Source organism: Fundulus heteroclitus, chromosome 20, assembly GCF_011125445.2.
Source record: "Fundulus heteroclitus isolate FHET01 chromosome 20, MU-UCD_Fhet_4.1, whole genome shotgun sequence".
Taxonomy (NCBI): Eukaryota; Metazoa; Chordata; class Actinopteri; order Cyprinodontiformes; family Fundulidae; genus Fundulus; species Fundulus heteroclitus.
In genome coordinates, this window is record NC_046380.1 from 30177582 (window position 1) to 30197964 (window position 20383).

General features: G+C 39.9%; 1 protein-coding gene across 3 annotated transcripts in view; it reads left to right on the top strand.

The window, feature by feature from the left end:
• The window catches only part of LOC105931720 (MICOS complex subunit mic25a), an 81995-nt gene extending 69238 nt beyond the window's left edge, over nucleotides 1-12757 (top strand). For all 3 annotated transcript variants that reach the window (XM_036152076.1, XM_036152075.1, XM_012870512.3), the window contains one exon: nucleotides 12443-12757. In XM_036152076.1, coding sequence (XP_036007969.1) covers nucleotides 12443-12452 — 10 coding nt within the window. In that variant the 3' untranslated portion in view covers nucleotides 12453-12757. The remainder of the gene's footprint in view (nucleotides 1-12442) is intronic.
• The last annotated feature ends 7626 nt before the right edge of the window (nucleotides 12758-20383 follow it).

Genomic DNA, 20383 nt, shown 5'->3' on the forward strand with positions numbered 1-20383 from the left:
GTGACAATAAAGATTCTCGACTCTTGTCACCCCATTAATTTGATTATTTCACTCTTATCATTAACCTTGGCAAGAAGAAATGCACAGTGGTCTCCATTCTGACTGAAGCTTCTCTGATGAAATCTGTTTTTCAGCCCCTGTCAGAGGTTTAGTTTCTGAAGACCAGAATTTAAAGAAATGCTGCTGGTGTATGTGGGTGGCGGGGAAAGAAACACACAGGTTTGGACTGCGTGGGTTTGTGCATAGATCCTGCTGTGTTTGAGCTGCATTTTTTCTCTTTTTTTGCCTCTTATTCTCACCTCCATTAGTTGTGCCATGTGGTGTAAGTGTTTGTGTGTGTCGATATCTGTGCATCTTGTGTATCTGTGAAGTACTATTCTGCCTGCTTTCAAACATTTCAGTTGACATTTTCTCTAGCAGCTACATTTAACTCAAATTAACTTTTTTTTTGTTCAACAACAGTGTATTGCCAGTAGCATCTTAAGTAGATCTCAAGTGACATTGCATCTCTAACTAAAGGTTTACTCCATTTACTGCTGAAAAAGCACTCAGGAGTTTAAGTAGTTGAAAACATATCTTCTTGCCACAACAAATTACAGCCAAAGCCTAAAAAAATGGGCATTCTTTTTAAACTTGTTCATGTTTTCTCCAGGTAAAAAAAGATAATTAATAGGAGATATAGAAATTAAGCCAATTCCATCAGAAAAGGTAAAAAAATGAGGATTGACTCTTTGTAGCTGCGATGAAAGAGGAAAGTGTCAGTCAGCAAAGGAATAGATGGAGGCTCATGAAAGTCAGGAACACTAAAGAGTGGGAGACTCTCTGATGCCTTTGAATGTTTGAGCTTTAATGGAAAACTGTGAGGGGAAAATAGAGAAGGAAGAGGTGGACGATAGCAGGGAATATAAACATGATGGGGAAAAAAGGAAGATATTCTCTAATTGTGAGGGGTGTGTTAATTCTTTACTTTGAGTGATAAATGGATTTCTCAACAGAAACCAATAATTAAAACCAAAACATATTATTAGATTTTTGTTAAAAAAATTTTTTTAATTCAATACAAAATGAAAGTGTTTATATATCTCAAAAAACTTCAATAAAAAAACTAGCAAAGACGAATCAAAATTGTTCTTTTTTTTTATATATATATTATTATAATTCTGACACTTGTATCCAAACAGTTCAACTTGTGCTAGCAAAGTATACACTTCACTGGACATAAATGGTATTACTGAGTGGGCAAAACTTGTTATCTGTGCGATTAAATATCGTGTTTCTGACGTTTTATTTACACTAGTCAAGTTAGCACAAGTTGTTGGGGTGATTTTATTTTGAAACTTTATCCTGCCTAGCGCCTGATGTTTTGTGAAATTCAGGAGCTTGATCCAGAGACCGCTGCGGCGTCCGCTCAAACTTCCTTCTCGCAGAATTTTTTGCAGCGCCGCACGGCCTTGATAACCGGACCTGCAACTAGATGTAACTGATGTGAGTGGACACATTTATTTTTTTATTATTTGGGTTCCTTGTGGCACTGCAGTCGTAACTGCACCATATTCAATGTGAGTGCGGGGTTAGACCTCCATGCTTCACAGTTGCTTAAAGGTCCTTTTCTTGAAATGCACTATTTGATTTAAACGAAATATCTCCACTTTTCAGGTGTCCAAATAATTTATTTTTAGACTCTGTTAAGATTACTTTTTCAAATATGTCCTCCTTAGTGTCTGTCTAAATGCGTAGACATTCACTTTTATATCAACAGTTGCAGGGGCCTGGATGATACATTTGCCTGGTTTTTGGAGACTTCCTTTAGCATCATGTGGTCTGTTTCTAGGGTGAACCTGCGTGGATGCCTAGACTTGTTCTTGTTTGCAATTGGATTAAACTAGAACACTTGAAGGCAATCCTAAACGACTTTTAGAAAAAATGATATGACTAGTTTATTACCAGTGACTGACAACATCCGAATACAGAAAACATGCTTGGACTGGTCTGAAACACAAAACAGTTAAGGTGTCACAATGTTGTTAATTTTTATTTATTAAAGGACCATGTATGAACATAGAAACAATGGGACATATTTCACTTCTCTCAGTTTAAGTATGAGAACCAAACCAAATTTCAATTGACATCCATAAATTTTTTACCACAAAAACGAGAAAAAAACAACAACTTATATTTCAATTTAATAATTTTGTATTTCTAAATAAAGTCCAAACTAACCACTGGATTTTTTTGTTTTTAATTATTGCTCCAATGAGAAAATTCAACAAGACATGCACGGACTCAGAATACTTGAAGTGCAAGTAAAAGAAAATCATTTAAAGAAAGTAGACTTTGTCACTATTTTAAGAAGAACAAAGAGTTCAAAACTGAAGTCAAATAATGTTTATAGGTTGTTAAAAGGAAAAAAGGGAATCAATGTGTGGTTGTGTAAAACTATCAATAATAGCAGGTGGTGAGCCCACTGTTAGCCTTGGACTGCCTCCTCACTCCAGTCTGATAAAACAGCCACTCTATTAAGCTGCCTGCTCCTCCCCAGACGCACACGCACACAAACTAAATCGTGTTTACCATAATATTTCTATTGTTAATATTTTTATAATGCTAGCATGCTTCTCATTATAGCTCCCCAGTGATTACTACAAAAACATTTCCATAACCCTCTGCTTGTTATTTTAATAAACTTATGCACATTTGCTCGCTCCCATATTTCTGTCTCTTTATGAGTCGCTCTTTACTTCCTGCCATTCCTCCTCTGCTTCACATCCATCATCTCCAAGGCGACCACCGCATGACGGCACAGGCCTCATAAAGATTAGCTGTTCTCTCTCATGTCCCCTCTTTCTACCATCCAACAGTCATTCTCTGTCAAATCCTTATACGGGTCCATCAGCATCTAACCACATACCTTATCCTTTCTGCTCCTCTTCACTGATCAAGATCTCGAACATGTGATTGATTCTTTCATGCTAGTCTTTGGCTGCTGTGCCTTACTGCATTTGCTGAAGGGTAATGTGTTCAGGTAAATGGGACAAATGAGAGTTGCTGCCTTCTTTCACTCTGTGATTAAAGCTGTCCTCTCTAACAGTAACAATAATGGAGAATAGACAAAATGAAATTTAGATAATTGCATTGTACTACATTAAATTAATGTTCGCTTGACTGCTTTCTTATGAGTCATTTCAACATTATGATTCTTATTTGCTTTAGATAAAAACAGCAGATAGTGCAAAAGCAGAACACTTACTGTGACTATGGATTACACTGTTCTGGGCTTTTCTTGCCCGTTGACATCGAGTGTAACACTGAGTTTGTTTTTTTTAAATGCAAAATAATTTGCAAAATAATAATTTGCTAAAATGTTCTGGATTTTGGCCGATGGCTTTAAAGTACAGGCTACCATGCTTAGTCTTGGAGGAACACATACACACTCATTTGTGCAAACATTATTTTAATCCAGTAACTAAATCTAAAACCAAATGATAGTGATTTTTTTTAAACGTGTGTAAAAAGCATAAAAGTAAAAATGTTCAGTTTGATGAATTTAGGGTACTGTAAAAAAATATATATATATTTTTCAGTATTTGCACTTCCAATCACTATTCAGAGTAGATAAAAGGAAATATAGCTGATTTCAGTCTAATTGATTAATGCATCTCCAATTTAGTCCTTAAAGCACACCACATGATAAGTGTCAGTATTTATTTTGGATAATTCTTATCACCAGCAATGATCTTCACCAGAATATTAACTGAAGCCATAATAAAAACAAACTGCTGTTTGTCATCACATTCCCCTCATCAACACAACTTGAAGTTATGCCATCTTCCTCTAGCTGCCCTCAGAAGATGTCTTTTAATGCAGGTTTTAGACAGACTGACTGCTTTCCTGATTCAGTAAATTGCCTCCAACAGAGCAGGGCTACTGGTGCTGGTGCTTCCTACAGTTTCTGAAAGTAGGATGGTAGGCAGGGCTTTTAGTCTTTTGACATTCATCTTAAGCAACCAGCATCCAGGCATTATGAGAGTTTTGCGATACTGCCGGTAGCCACGTCTGTTTATATTTGTTTGATCTCGCCCATGAGGGGATTATTTTTTCTGGCTCAAAAAGGACCATCAAAACACTATCAAGATGGCGGTTTGGTGTATATAACCTTATTTTATCATGATCAAATGTTGTTTTTATAAGCATATTACAGGCTATATACCTTTTTAAGCTTATAGTTGGAGTGGATTAATTTATCCTGAGGTATCTATGTAGTTTTGCAGCTATATGCTAGGCCCCTATAGGAGACACTGGCCATATTTCTGCTATATTATGAAGCTTAAGGCGGAAGTTCAATTGAAGAAGCTCCTTGCTTACCTCCATCCAATCAGAGGCCGATCCGCCTCTGATACAAGCCAATCAGCTTCGAGCCACACCTCCACGAAGTCCAATCAGCATCCTGTGTTCATCTTAAAAGTAACTTCAAATCCACGTCTCAGCCTGCTACCCAGCAAGCCCAAGCAGCATTGCAAAATGTATAAATTGGACTCAGATGACCCTGATTCAACCCACCTCCATCCCCTTCTCCACCATCGTAGCAAGCTCCGTCTGGCTTTTCTATGGTGCTTCTTCAACCTCGTCCCTATCAGAGTGTAATTCTTCCCGGACTCTTATGGAATTCCCTGTCACATCTCAATCGGTCCGGCAGATGACCGCCATGTTGAGCCTGGTTCTGCCAGAGGTTTCTTCCCAAGGGGAGTTTTTCCTCTCCACTGTCGCTTCATTCTTGCTCAACATGGACAGTTCATGCAAACCTGTGTTTATCAAGTTGGACATCTATCTTTCTGGGTCCTGAGAGAATACTGGTACCAGCTCACGCAGTCTACTGGATCCCACCAATACAGCCAAGCAGATCATCTCGACAACCAGCGTCTATGGACTGAACCAACTTTGTCTATCTCCACTCCACCACCAGTTTCAGGCCTGAGGGGAAACATCCCTATTCTCATACACCTGCTTATGCATATTAAAGTATAATTCAGCGTTAATGTTTCCTGCCGAGGTCTGAGCGCCAAAGTCTTAAATTATTGTATCAAAAAAATTCTTCTAATTGTCTTTTTTTCTGTTTGAGTTTTTCACATTGAACTCCTACTACTCTTCAGTTTTACCATATTTGCTGTTATTTCAGCTATTAAATCACTATTTCTTCACTTCATAGAAGTTTTTATCGCTTCATGTGGCCTGATGTTCTTTTTAGTTGTGACACCTTCCTGGAGGGGGGCTTTGGCCAAGTTACTGCTGCCAGTAACTTCTTGTTTTCTTTCTATAGATGATACATTTCGCCCCATCTCTTTACCCAGCATTCTCTTTCATCCTATGGACTTTAAAACTCTACATTTTATGCTCCGTCTTCTCAAACCCCCAGTCGTTATGGCAGGAGGTCGTTCACACTGAGCCAGGTGCTGCTGGAGCTTTCTCCCTGTTAAAGAAGAGTTATCCTTCCCGCTGTCGCTGCATGCTTGCTCAGTATGAGAGATTGTTGCAATGAAAACAACTCATTGTAACCCACTGTCCATTTTTGTAACATGCTGGTCAAACAGCAGTGAATACTGCAAGTCGGGGGCAATACAATCGGCAAAGATTTCTTGGATACATTTTTTTCCTAACCAATTAAAATAATAAGCTTAATTTAAATTAATTGTGTGATAAATAGGTAATTGACAATCGACCTGTCTGTATTTTTGGAAAAAAATAACTTTTTTTGGCTTCACTGAATTAAATTGAATTAAATGGCAATGTTTATATACAGTTCTTGCCTCTCTGAGCTCTGATCAGTCTTGGCATCTGTCTCTGTCCCTCCTGAGACGAGCTGAGTGCTGTTAGCACCGAGCAGAGAAGACAGCTATTGATTCTTTGCTAGTCTATTATTTTTATTTTTACAGGGAAAAGTGAGTGAGGCCAGTGTGTTTGTGAAACACAGCTTCTTTATATTTGCTGTAGATATTTGTGTGTGTGTGTGTGCTGTGTTTGCAGACCGTTAGCTTATAGCTGTGGCAGTGTAAACACTCCCAGCATGTCCATGCTGTGTAGACTGTGGCTTTCATGCTGCTGACAGTTAGATCTGATCCTCGCCTACAAACACAACATCTATCACTAATACAGCAGCCATCTACACTTCAAACCATTCGCTAATTGGATGGAAGTTAGCAGGTGGGAGGAAACGCAGGCCTCTGTGTCAGCATGTTATTTGGGAAATTTCTTGGTTTTATATGTGCTGTGTATTCATTGTAACATTTTTAGAGTCTTCAAGTAAATTTGTCAGCTTTAAGCTTTTTGTTTTTAATCCATTGAATAAAAAAATGTTTCAGCTCAATGACTTCCTGATATAATATATAGTAAATGGACAGCAGGCATATGAGATTCTCAAGGTATATTAACATCTGAGTAGCACAAAAGCTGTGATTAAAAATCAGGGTTATTCTACCAAACATTGAATTCTGAACTCTTCTCTAGTAAAAATAAAAGTTTTGAGTTTGAAAAATAAATATTAACTTGTTTTCTTCTCATTATTTGAATTCTGAAAACACCATTTGTTATTTAGAAATGGTTTTCACCATTTCTGTGACCAATTTCTGAAAATTGGAATGTTTTCATTTGGAAGATTATTGTTAGTAGTTTATAGAACAACATAAAAATGTTCTTTCTACTGAAACACCTACATATAACTTGTAATGCCAGAGAAACTAGTGGTGTCTTAATCTTTTCTAGCACTGTAGACATATGCGAAAACATGAAATAAACACCTAATTAATTTTGCAGTTGTTTACAAGTGCTATTGAGCAGAATATTATCCCATGGTTATCCCATTACAGTGTTATATTTGTAAGGTGTCGTTTTTATTGATAATTTTGTTGACGCCGTCCATGTCATTGAGACATGGAATGAGATGACCTAAGACCAATGCCTCTGTGGAGCAGGTAGAGACAACACGGGGCATGGAAATATTGCGTACGCCTCAAGTATGTTTAAGGGAATTGCTTTTTTGTTTTTGTATTTTGTTAAACAAAGTTGGTTACTCAACTTATTTAAAGTGAGTTTCCCCTTTGGCGATGGTTTCAGCAATACTGAAATTTACCAGGATGTTGGAGGCCGCGTTGATTCTGCGGGTGTCCCTGAGTCTGTCGATGAGTGTGTTGTGGAAACAGAGTGAAGGTTGGGAGTGGTGTGTGCTGCCGGTAGTTGTGGCTCTGAGTTAAAAGTTTTGGCACGGCTCAGCAGCAGTTCACAGATAAAGGCTTGGAATGATTTGGTTGCTACAACGGGGGCCCACATGAATCAGAAAATCTAAAAAGATAATTGTGAGACTCTGCGAGAAGCCGAGCGGGGTAAACTGAGCGGGGAAGCAGAGGGAGGATCTACCGCGCAGATCGGTTGCCACGGTGATGGCGTAGCAGGTATGGAGCGTGGTTATGAATCACATTCTGATTATCTGTTGCAGAGAGTGTTTCCCAAAATGAAAATTTGTATCCTGTGGAAGTAATTAACTCTATTTTTGGGTGATAGTTACAGGAGATCAGTTGTGGTAGCAGAGGGTTTTTTTTTTCCCCTGGTGTTGAGAGAGTTTATTCAGTCTGAAAATACCGAAGATTCTTGGTCCGGATCTCCTGGATGATTAGAAACAAAACATTCAAAGGAACATGTTACTTCTATAAGATGGGCAAAAGAGCTGTCAAAACTAATTTGAGGGAAAAAAGTAATAATTCTACTATGATTTGACCTTCCTGGGTGTTTGTTGTTGGGTTCAGGGGGGTCAGGAGACTCTAAACACAGACTTAACATTGGAGGAGCTTGCAACTGAGAGGGCAGCACGCCCTCGGCCCGGCATCCTGACGGGCCTGACCCTGAGGGGCCTTGATGGGAGGTAGGACTCAAGAGAGCCGGGCCCTAGCACACCCAAGGCACGTCAGAACATGTGCAAAAGCTTATCTGTCATCACCAACCTTTAAACGGGGCCATGGGCGTCGCAACAATTATGTGTGATGGGGACGTGTGTCCTTCGCTTTCGAAAGCTATCTGATTGGACCCCTCACATTCACAAAAATATGGGACCTTGTGCTGTTCTTTTGCTTCCTGAAAAAATCCATTCCTCTTGATTGATAGAATACTTGTACATCTAAAACTCCGCTCTGTGTTTTCCCGCTTACCAACATCTCACCACACCGCTGCTTTCTCCAAGCACATAAACTGAATAACAGCTGAAAACTGGACACGGTAATGTCTGTCCCACTGACATCTCACTGTGTCTAGCTTTTGCTTTTACATGGCCTTAAAATGAGCCCTGAGCCATGTTAAATGACTGCTCAACTAAACAAAGAAACATTTAGGAGGAATCTACTTAAATTTGTTTACTAGTATGGATGAAAGAAGAACAACAAAGAAGCAAAGAAACAAAGAAGCGAAAAGTAAGTCAAAATTTCCCAACGGGACAGTTCTTTTCCCCCAATGTCATGGTTGTGCAGTTAGCTGTAGGTTGTCACCATCCCATAAAATATGGAATGGTCCTTTTGTTTAATGTTGCAATTAATTTGTAATTGAAACATGCCAGCCAATCAGCAGTGTGCAGCAAGAAGTGGGGGTGTGTGGTGGTGGTGCTGTGTTACTCTGCTCCACACAACCAGAGAAGAGTCTAGCCACAGTGGCCCTTTCTCTGGCCTCTCATTAAAAGTGCTTTACACTGTAGCATTGGTATGATCAAAACCTTTAGCAGTTTTGAAACTGTCACTTTTTAAAATCTCTGTCTCCTTTGAGATCTGTAACGAGCCCACAAGAACAGAGAAATTTGTTCCCTCTGCCAGGGGTGTAAGAACAAGGTTATTTCTGGCCAGGACGTTTCATACTTGACTAAAACTCATTGCAGAAGTCCTGATAGGTCCTCGTAGGTCTTTCCCACTACAGCACATCCACTTCATATTATTGGGACGCCGAACAAGAAAAAAAAGTTCTACAGGTCTCAAGAACAGGGATCAAGCTCCCAAATCAAAGCTGCAGGAACAGAAGGATGTAATTTTGTTCTCTCACCCCTGAGTGAGAGAGAACAAATTCTCATGTTCTTGCAGAGTGTGTATTGGCCTTTAATGAGGACGCAGGAAGTAACATCTTGATTTAGACACCAAAGAGATATGTGTTCAGGACATCAATAATCTAAGATGCTTCTGCCGTGTTTTTTTATTAAAATGCTAATGCTGTAGCTCGGTGTACCTAAGCAGCAGCAGAAACTCAGCACAGACCTTGAGGTGAGACTGCGAGGTGTTTGGCTGCCCTCTGCTCTTAAGGCGTTGTGCACAAAAAGCTTTCCCTGTCCTTAAATTATCCAAGTGTGGATGGCAACAGTCCAAATTTGGACCTGGGGCACCGAATTGAGCCGTCTCCACTGTGGGGGGGCGCCAGGGGTCAGGCGCTACTTCATACACTATGCATTATGCATAATATCTGGAAGTGCTGCAACACCGACAGTCCTGTCGCACCCCTCCCACCAGCCTCCCCCACACCCGCACACACATTAGCAGCCACCTTCACACAAAGTCTGAGTGTTTATGCACACATGCACACTAATGCTGCCCTCCTTTATGTCTCGGGACGTGAGCGGAACAGTAAAGCTAAAGCTCCTTGTCACATTTGCCACTCATCTCCAATTCAAAGGCACAGCCTGCGATGCCCTCGGATGCACTTGGCAAGTGAACAGCTAACCTACCCGCCAGCGTATCTGCCTGCCAGCCGGGCTCAGAGGCAGTTAGCATGCCAACTAGCCCACCCGGCAGCCACAACCTAATGCTTCACTACCCTCATGTTGCTCTGTGTCTCTTCCTCCGACTGGGTGTTTGTTCATGTATTGACACATGGGGAGTTTAGTTGCACTGTGTTGCATAGTAAAAAAGGCAGTCTGTAAGTATTACTCTTTATCTTCATACGAACACTTAATGTTCTTGTCATTTCAAAAAAGCCGATGTGTCGCAGGGAAGCTACCACAGTGCTGCCTTACTAAATCTCTTCATTTAGTCTGTTCAGCGTGTTGTTCCAAAAATAAAGCCTCAAGTAATTATTAGAGCATGTGAGTGCCTTATATGCACTTAATTGGGTGATTGTTAATTGCTTTAGCTGTACACCATCAACATCGCTCTGTGTGTCCATGGATTAGGTTTGTTGGATTGAGCTACACCATCTGGCGCTAAAAGTAAGAATTAGATATTGGATCAACCAAGATGTCTTCTTAGAATCTTATACAGTTGGGTTTTTTTTAGGTCTCTGCCGTGCCTCTCATTTAATATATTCACTTCTAGGTTCATCTTCTGTCAGAGGAGTTCCCAAACTCTTTTGTTTCTAAAACTATCAGTGGTTGACATTCACAAACAAAGGTAATAGCCAATTAATTTGGGGTACAATAACAAAAGGAACTAAATCATCAACTGGTTGGATTTATACCTTTTTGACGACTTTATTATTAACTTTTTTTTTTTTTTTTAGAATACCAAAGATTTTGGTTTGTTAGTTTTTTTTAAATATCATCTCAACACACCTCACTTGGCATTTCTAACCACTGTGAGATCCCAGCCCAGCTCTAGGAACCACAGTTACAGAGGACCAGCCATCCCAGACAAATCTTTGGTGCTTTAGTAATTGTAATTTGAGAGGAAAAAAACTACAATGTAACAATACATTCATCTTATGATCAACATACATGATTCCAGGTTCAGCAATATTTTTGAAAAAAATGGAGAATCACATTTCTTTTTTTTTTTTTTTTTACAAAAACAATAAAGGGTGAAATGGTTACAAACGATACTGTGAATGAATCTGTAATAAGTGAATGATAATCCAGTTCAGATTGAACTGTTACATATATCAGTTTTTATGCCAGTCTAATTCTAGGGTGTTCCTAAAGCCAAAAAAAGCATCTCGAATGCTAACTTTTGTTTCGACACAGCTAATGAAGGTCTTTTCAATCTTAAACGATGCTTCAAAGTCAACATCTAAAAGCAATTAGATGGTGCTCTGCAAGAAAAGCCTTAATTTTAAGAGATTAGCCGTTCACACACCATTAAATAATGAATTGTGAATATTCATATAGACATATCTTATATAGAATGTAAATAAAGATCTGCCAACTGGAGAAGCCTAACAGATAAATGTATAAGGCAGAAGAAAATATTAACATTAGCCTGATTATATGTTTGGTACCGGAGCAAATGATTTTCTTTCTAATTGTTTAAGCTGGACAGCTAATAAAGAATTTAGCTTGTTGATGAGTGCCAAGAAAGCACTTTGAAACGCTGATGATAAAAGCAAGTTGTTGTTATTGCTGCGCATTGTGATCATCTCAATGAATACCACACATATTTTTGATGAAGTTCTCTATCTATACCTTCCATCTGTGTTAGTGAGACCATGTAGAGTCGCTGTTATTAAAGTGAACTTTCTCTAAAGGCTACAGTTATTTCCTTAGGTTGTATTAATGCTGTTGGAGCTGTGCAGCTCCTCACCCCAGAAATAACAGGTCAGGCCAAACTTTATGAAGTGTAAAGCTCTTGTACCAATAAACCACTTCAGACCTTCCCTGCAGCCAGTGAGTCACTGAATTAGAACTTAAAATGTGTTTTCCTTATCTTTTTAATGCTGTCTTTTTTCCCCTCTAAATGTTGTTTAAAACCAGCTTCTTTAGCTGCAGGCCAGAGACACAGAAGGAGACACCAAACTACTCACAAACTCAATATCACATGTATACAGTGTACATCATGTAACTTCACATACTTCTTTCTATTTGGATTTGTACACATCTTAACTAGTCAATACCTATGCTTTAATTGCTTAACAAGAGTTTTTTTTTCTTTTTAATCTGGCATTTTCTTATTATTTTTGCTTTTACGTGTTCTTCCAGACAGGTTGAAAAATATTCTGTAAAATCCTCATGTGCATCCATGTTTGTTTTCTTTTTTTCTTTTGTTAGTTAGATATCTAAATGCATACTTAATGAGATACCAATTTACACACTCAAACAAAAGACACTAAAGCTATGAAATGAAAATGAATTGTGTGTTAGGTTGTAAAAAATGATTTCATGTTATACTGTTTGTTGTTAGTTTCTCTCTCTCTCTCCCTAAAGAAGCTCCTGACTAATGATCCATGTCTCCAGGGTGAAAAGGATAGCCTCCTGCAGTGAGAGAAAGTTGCAACAGTTCGAGATTTAACACAGCGCTTTCGTTTTAGTTTGGCTCTGTGCCTCGCCGAGCCTGAGCTTCTGTCTTTATGTATGAGGGACCGGATTTTTTTTTTTTTTTTTTCCTGGTGCATCCTGGTTCCTGTTAGTTTTCCCCTTTTGCTTCCAGTAATGCAAATTCATAATTTGACAGTTTCTCTTCTTGTTCACCCTCCCCCTTCCTCTTCCCTCTCCCGTCTTTTCCAGAGCTCTTTGACAAATCACGGCTGAGAAATGGAAGAATACCTGGAACACGGAGAGCAGAGACGAAACGAAGAAACAGAAATCATGCCAATCCGTCCACACGCTACTTTTTTCCCCCTCTTCTTCTTCTGACTCTACTTTTTTTTCTAACTAATTGTCCATACATTAGTTTGGCCACCCTTATGTACTGACTCCCATTTCTTTCACATTCCCTATTTTTCTTGTTTTCTTTTTTTCTGAATCTAATATGTGTTGATTTAATTCCAAGTCCTGCCAGAGCGTCTTCTGCTTAAATAAATTCTCATAATCCGGTGGTGATGAGTTGTGTTTCTTTGTGTCTGCTGTTTGTGTGTGCCTGCCAGCGAGACGCGAGGTGGCGGATGACTGTCTCCTGCCACAGCAGACTAATAATTCTTCCACGAGTGAAAATGGGGTCATGTGTACCCCTCTGACAGCTGTGGGGGCCTGGAGGCCTGATTTTGTGCCGTAGTTGTGGTTTCATTAATAGAGAATAAGGGGGAGAACAGCGGAGGAAATGAGGGATTAATGAAGTGCGGGACAGGTGAAGAGGGAAACGTGTTTGTGTCAGAGTGAGTCTTCACCTTTCCCTTATACTGCAATATATTCTGCATTGCTGTTTGTTACAAGGGCAGTGCACATACATGTGTGCAACTGAAGAAAGTAAAAAAATTATTACTGGAAAATGAGGTTAGGTCTTTACATAATGAAGTTCTTCCACATTAGACTCGCTCATCCATGTCACAAACGTTGCTTTGTGAACTGACAGTCATGCTGGGAGAGGGGCAATCTGTCCATATGTGTGTATCGGCACGAGTGTATATATATATATATATATATATATATATATATATATATATATATATATATATATATATATATATATATATATACCATGACTATTTGTAAATGGGCAGTACAGTGGACGCGGCACATTTTGTCCCTGCTGGAGGTGTTTCCATGGTGACAGCAGGGGTTTGTGCCAGCAGTGAGAAGCGGAGGAACCTTCCAGATAACCCCAAAGGTCAGCAAACGGAGCTACAACCTGCAGCAGTGCTCCGTACTTACACACTTAACCCCCTCCCTACTTGAGAGTGTGTGTTAGTAAGAGAACAATTCAAGTCCAGATGCATTTCCACTTCTATCTGGACATGGTTGGGCACCTTCGGAAAGACGGAGGCTTGTTATCTGCACACACACACACACACACACACACACACTCGCGCAGAAACGCAGAATATCGATGGCCTTGTAACACACCCAGAAGCCCAGGCTAACACCCACTTCCCTGATATGAGCACACGTTCACACAAGTGGCTGTCAATGACGATGTACTGAGGTGTGTTTGTTAATGATAGCCGTGACGAGTGATCTATTGATCGCAGTTTGACTCCCACTTGTCACTGCTGCATCGATCACGGCATCCACAATGCCTTGGCGGGATCCATAAATGCTCGATTACAGGAACGTGGTCAAATGAAAGATCTGAGGGAGGAAACCGTTTCTGGGTTTTCTCGCCTCCCTGAGTCTGGGGCGGAATGAGATCCTCACCGTTTGATAACGTTAAATAACGATGGCATCGTTTTAAGGTGTTTGCGCAAAAATGTACGACAAGCATCTTATTTCTTTATATATATATATATATTAGGGCTGGGCAACGATTAAAATATTTAATCGCGATTAATCGCGATTAATCGCATTGTATTTACAAACTCCAAGAATGAATTCAAAAGTAGTGTAAAGAGCACTTTTATTTTAATGTTCTGCTGCCATATGAACAAAAGTGTTGTAACATTTGTAGCACTTATCAGTAACACATATTTAGTGTAAAGCTCAACTTAAACATGTAAAACAAAAAATAGCAATAATAATAAATTAAAGCTTATTGCCACTGACAGGGAATTCTCTTTATGGGGAAAAAAATCTACCAAAAACAGGCAATTTCTGAGGTAACAGCAGGGAGCAGCATTACCATTTTATGTTCAATACCAAAGTTTAACTTGGCAGTGGTTCCAACTAACTTGTTTCTGTCATATTCCATGCTGGAAGAACTTTAAACTGAAATGCTTGCTAACTCGATATGCTTGCGTTGCTTGCGTTTATTTGACGTTGACACGCGGTTTTTTGTTGTTGCTTTCTCGCGCGCATATAGTGAATGGCAGGGGGAAAACAGGCAAAAATACATGGATACTTTGAAACGAGAAGCGACTTCACCGACGGCGTCGATGCAGACCCCCCGCTCCGCTCCGCACAAAACTTGTTCCGGCCGCCAACTCACCGCCTCGCCTCGCCTAAGCTCGCTCGCGGTACCTGCGGGAAACACCGCCTTCCGCATGTCAGCTGTGTTTTTTTCCGGCCAGCACCTTTCTTCCTCTTTGAATCCGAGGCTTGGCTGACAGCGAGGTTATTGGCGCATTATCGCCACTTACTGTTCTGATTCAAACCCCTACACCGCAGCAACAGACCTTCACAAAATAAAAGCATGTGACCAACATGCGTTAACGCGCGTTAAAGAAAATATCGCCGTTAATAGTCTAATGAGTTAACGCGAAATTAACGCGTTAACTTGCCCAGCCCTAATATATATATATATATATATATATATATATATATATATATATATATATATATATATATATATATATATAGATAGATAGATAGATAGATAGATAGATAGATAGATAGATAGATAGATATAGATAGATAAGACTGAAGCAACAGATATTCCTAAAACTGCTGAAATAATATAACAAAGTCCTGCAGTTTTATTAAGATCATATTGGTGGCGTTCGTCTGCTGGTATTTTGAGTTGCTATGGAAACAAAAATTAAACTAGAATCACACAAATGGAGAGAGATCAAGAAAAGTGATCAAAGCTCACCCAACCTTGAGGTGCCTCTGCGTTGTCATTCCTCCACTTAGATTCACGCTTTAACTTTTAAACTGTGAAAAATGGGGCTCTTTATTCTGAGTTGGATACAGCGCTGTAACAGCTTATATGATTTGGCCATTTTTATCGTTTAAGTTGGACAAAGAGACTTCTTGGACTGTGATTGACAAGTGGTAAAGTGAAGAAAGATTTTTGGATTTCATAAAAAAATAAAAGTTCTGCTTCCAGACCACAAACTTTAACCAAATCATTTTTCTGTCCTTTTATTTGCAGAATTCCTTTCGATAGACTGAAATGTGGGGATGGTGGTGTTAAGTCTGGGTATGAAAGGAATTTTTTTTAAATATCTTATTTACAGATGGATGAATGAACATCCGCATGTGCAAGCACCAAGGCTTGCTGCCACTCATGATTTAAAGATGTATCTGATGCCACCTGCGGTCTTCCAACAGCATCTTGTATTTCTGCATCTTGCGGGATTTTGTCTGTCAGCGAACGGTGTGTCAAGCACCTAACAGGGAAGGTTAAAAGATGCTTGTCAGATACTCTTCAAAGTAAGAGCCCTCTTTTTAAAAAATATATATATAATTTTATGAGAAAAGAAGGATCCAGATTCCTAATGGCTTTTAACCAGCAGTAAAATGGGATTTTAAAAAAGCTTCTGAAATAGGACCAACACTTTTTTTTATAACAAGAAGATGCTCAGTCTTACATATGTAAAAACAGCAGTAAGCATAAATCTGTGGTCCATAACTTTTGCAGATGCACTTGACAACCAACACTTCAGTATTTCACAAATTAGACTAGATCAATGCTGTTATAAACTATTCGGTTTAATTTTTGTTTTATTTATTTACTGCCAGTTCACAACAGATGACATCTCAAAGAACTTCAAGAAGGCAATACAGGTCCAGTTAATGTCCAGGAATATAGAATCAAATTGACCCAATCATCTGGACAGGTTGACATTCAATTAAATACATCCCACCATGATCCTAGTTACAATACAGTGCTTCATTATTCTAAGCTCCATACAGACTGAAAAAAAAAATCTATGGATTCAAAAGCCTAACTTTTCAAAATGTCTGTATTCTTAGATACCCGTGCGTACATCAAACCATAAACTTCCTTTACAGGGCTCCTCTAACCCATCAACCACACACACACACACACACACACACACACACACACACACACACACACACACACACACACACATACTACGTATATTAAAGCCAGCATCATATTAAAGGTTTCAGCCACTGACTCTGATATCGTTCCTCTCTCCCTGACATTTCTTTACAAATACCAGCTTCTATTCATTCTGTTATTGCCTTCTCTCCCATTCAGCAATTCTCTGATTAAACAAGCTCCTGAAAAAGCCCAAGCACCGCTATCTGCCATTTGGCTTTTATTAGAAACCCATCCCCTTTAATTAAATACCTTGAATTACAGAAGTATCGGGGATATTTTGCAAATATATTTAATAAGAGAGCGCAATAGGTGGAAAAAAAATGGAAGAATGGGCTTTATGAGATGGTCTGAATGGGGATTGTCGCTGAAATGAAATAAACACTATCTCAGTGGTGGCGGGGGGTTGTTTTCTGTGCTTTTTTTTTTTTTTTTTAAGGAAGCTGAGTTTGTTAAATCTGATTGAGCCTGATCGGCGAACACCAGGCGCAGCTGAAGCTTCCCCCCCCCCCCTCCTCTTCTCTGCCAGCTCCATTGCAGCCCCCCCACCTCCAAGTGCCATGGCTTTTTCTTTTTCCCTTTTTATTAATGTGGAAGATGTGGGATTGAGGTTGCTGTGGAAACCGGGCCGGCTTTGATTGGGGGAGACAGCTGCATGGCGCAAGGTTAGGCGATGGCCGCTCGCGCCTCACAATGCGCCTCTATTGATTTCCAGACAATTACCGGGCCCAAGTTCAGTACGACGACTTGCTACACAGAGGATTTTTGTGTCGCTTGTTTTTTTGTTTTTTTTTCCAGCAAACATTATACAGGCTTTATTTGAGCCACTAACTTACGCAGCAGACAAGTTTGACAGTCGGCTATAAAGTCTGTTTGGCGTTAAAGCCGCTCCTCAACGTCTCCCTTCAGTCGTTCTTGATGTGGTGTTTGGCAGCTGTTGTTTGTCATCCAGCCGAGGTAGTGTAAGGCTATTGCCGTGGTGTTGAGTTGAAGTTAAGCGCCACACTTTGAGCCTACGAACAAGATGGCCACATATACTGTAGTCCTTCCTGTAGGTCTTCTAGTGCCAGACTTATTTGCCTCTTGCTGTTGTCGTCTCCTTGACGCTTCCCTCTTTCCCATCAGCCAACTTGGCATTGTTTATGTGAGACATTGACAGTGAGCCTAATTGGAGTTTGTGGGTCCATCAATGACATTTGTCACTGTTTTTTTTCCCACCCTGCACAGCACATGTTGCTCTTTAGCTAATTGAATAGTCTTTTATTAAGCTGCATTAATGTGAGCTAGAACTGGTTTCTGGTGAATTAAATTAGACCCCCCTCGCATCATCACCACCACCGACGCTAATAACTACAATGCGTACAAACACATTAAGCTCAGTGAGGTGGCTTAATGAAAGGAAACATGTAGAAGGAATACAAGGAAGGGAACGGCTAAGAAGTTCAGAGGGGCGCTTGATTGGACTGCATGCAGTCCTAGTCAGAAGCATTGCAATGTTCAACCATATAACCCCACAGATTTTGTGAAGAAGTTTGAATTTATTGTGGATTTTCTTTAATCCCACAGGCTCAAAACTTTACACTAAGGTTCAAATATGCAGTAAAGCCTAAAATTTGTTTAATTTAAAGCTATAGCTGGTAATCCTGTTCAGAAACACTTTTTGTTATACTGGTTAAAATCGTCCTTCCATCCTAAAAGTAGTGAATGCATTATGTATTCACAAAAAGGAGGTTAGAAAAATCGTTCTCTGTGGGAGCTGCAGGTCTGTAAAAACTATAACCAATCTCTGCTGTTTGTTCCAAAGGGCATGGATTTGTCAGAGTTGTGTTCCTGCTCTCACCCAAAGACATTATATACTCACCCTCTGTCCCTCAGGTTGCGGGGGAATCGCCTTATATATTGGTTGTCCCACATGCCAATCATTCTAAGGCCAGTGTCTGTGCTCTTTCCTTCCTGATTTCCGCTTGCTGGCTGTGCGTGCTCACCTCTAGTGTTTATGTGTCTGGTTTGCTTAGCGGTTAGCCGCTCTCTCTGTATACTTTGAACATGGCAAGAAGCGAACTGCGTTCATATTTATGATAAGAAGAGGAAGGCCTCAGTAGAAAGAAACAAGACTAGAATGGATTTGGGAGATTTTTCTTCACGGGACCCGCCTGAAGAGTGGAAGAACAGGCAAAATGGTTGTGTGCATGCACAGCTATTCACAAAGAGATGTGGGGAAACTCTAATTTTAATGACAAAGTTTATTTCCCATAATTACAGGGGCATCTTTAAAAAGATAATAAATCAATTTAAAAGATGGATCAGTTTTGAAAGACAAGTAAGTTATCTGTTTTTCTTTAAATGTTAATAACAAATAGCATGTCGAAAAATGATTTAAACCATTCCCTAATGATAAATGGAAAAATCTTTATTGGTATCACAGCACTCAAATGCTTGACTAACTTTTGGTTACTTTGCCAGTCAGCAATAGCAGGTTCTGATGTCGGCCATATTGGCAGTTGACCAGGGTGGCATTAGAAAGGGAAGCATGTAAGCACCAGACAAAACATGTGAAATTTAAGTGTCAGTTGTGGCCTAAACACACTTTTTACTGCTTTTCAGTATGTGCTGTCAATGGTCAGATTCTCTATCAGATTCAAGGCAGGACTCTGGTGGCTGGGCCACGCCTAAATGTTAATACAGGTGCTGTTCATATAATTAGAATATCATGAAAAAGTTGATTTATTTCTGTAATTACATTCAAAGGGAGAAACTTGTATACTATATTCATTCATTGCACACATATTGATATTATATCATGATTATAACTGACAACTAATGAAAACCCCAAATTCAGTATCTCAGAAAGTTTGAATACTGTGAAAAGGTCCAATACTGAAGACACCTGGTGCTGCATTCTAATCAGCTAATTAACTCAAAACACCTGCAAAGGCCTTTAAATTGTCTTTCAGTCTAGTTCTGCAGGCGACACAATCAGATTGCTGACTTGACAGTTGTCCAAAAGACGACCTTTGGCACCTTGCACAAGGAGGGCAGGACACAAAAAGTCATCACTAAAGAGACTGGCTGTTCACAGAAGCTCTGTGTCCAAGCACATTAATAGAGGCGAAGGGAAGGAAAAATGTGTGATAGAAAAAGTGTACAAGCAATAGGGATGACCACACCCTGGAGAGGATTGTGAGACTAAACACATTAAAAATGTGGAAGAGATTCACAAAGAGTGGACTGTAGCTGGAATCAGGGCTTCAAGATCCTCCGCGCACAGACGTATGCAAGACATGGTTTCAGCTGTCGCATTCCTGGTGTCGAACCACTCTTGAACAAGAGAAGGTGTTAGAAGCAACTCGCCTGGTCTAAGGAGAATAAGGACTGGACTGCTGCCGAGTGGTCCAAAGTTATGTTCTCTGATCAAAGTACATTTTGCATTTCCTCCAGAGATCAAGGTCCCAGAGTCTGGAGGAAGAGAGGAGAGGCACAGAACCCACGTTGTTTGAGGTCCAGTGTGAAGTTTCCACACTCAGTGATGGTTTGGGGTGTCATGTCATCTGCTGGTGTTTGTCCACTGTGTTTTCTGAGGTCCATCTACCAGGAAGGTTTAGAGCACTTCACGCTCTCTGCTGCTGACCAACCTTATGGAGATGCAGGTTTCATTTTCCATCAGGACTTGGCACCTGCACACAGTGGAGGAACATTGAAGACGTCTCCTTCGCTGAAATGGCATTTGTCATGAACATTTTGGGAACCCCTACCTTAGAGGTTTAATACTATGACATTACACCAAAATCTCACTCTGTTCATAGCGCTAGGGTGGAAGATATGAGAACATATCTGTGCTCAACTTC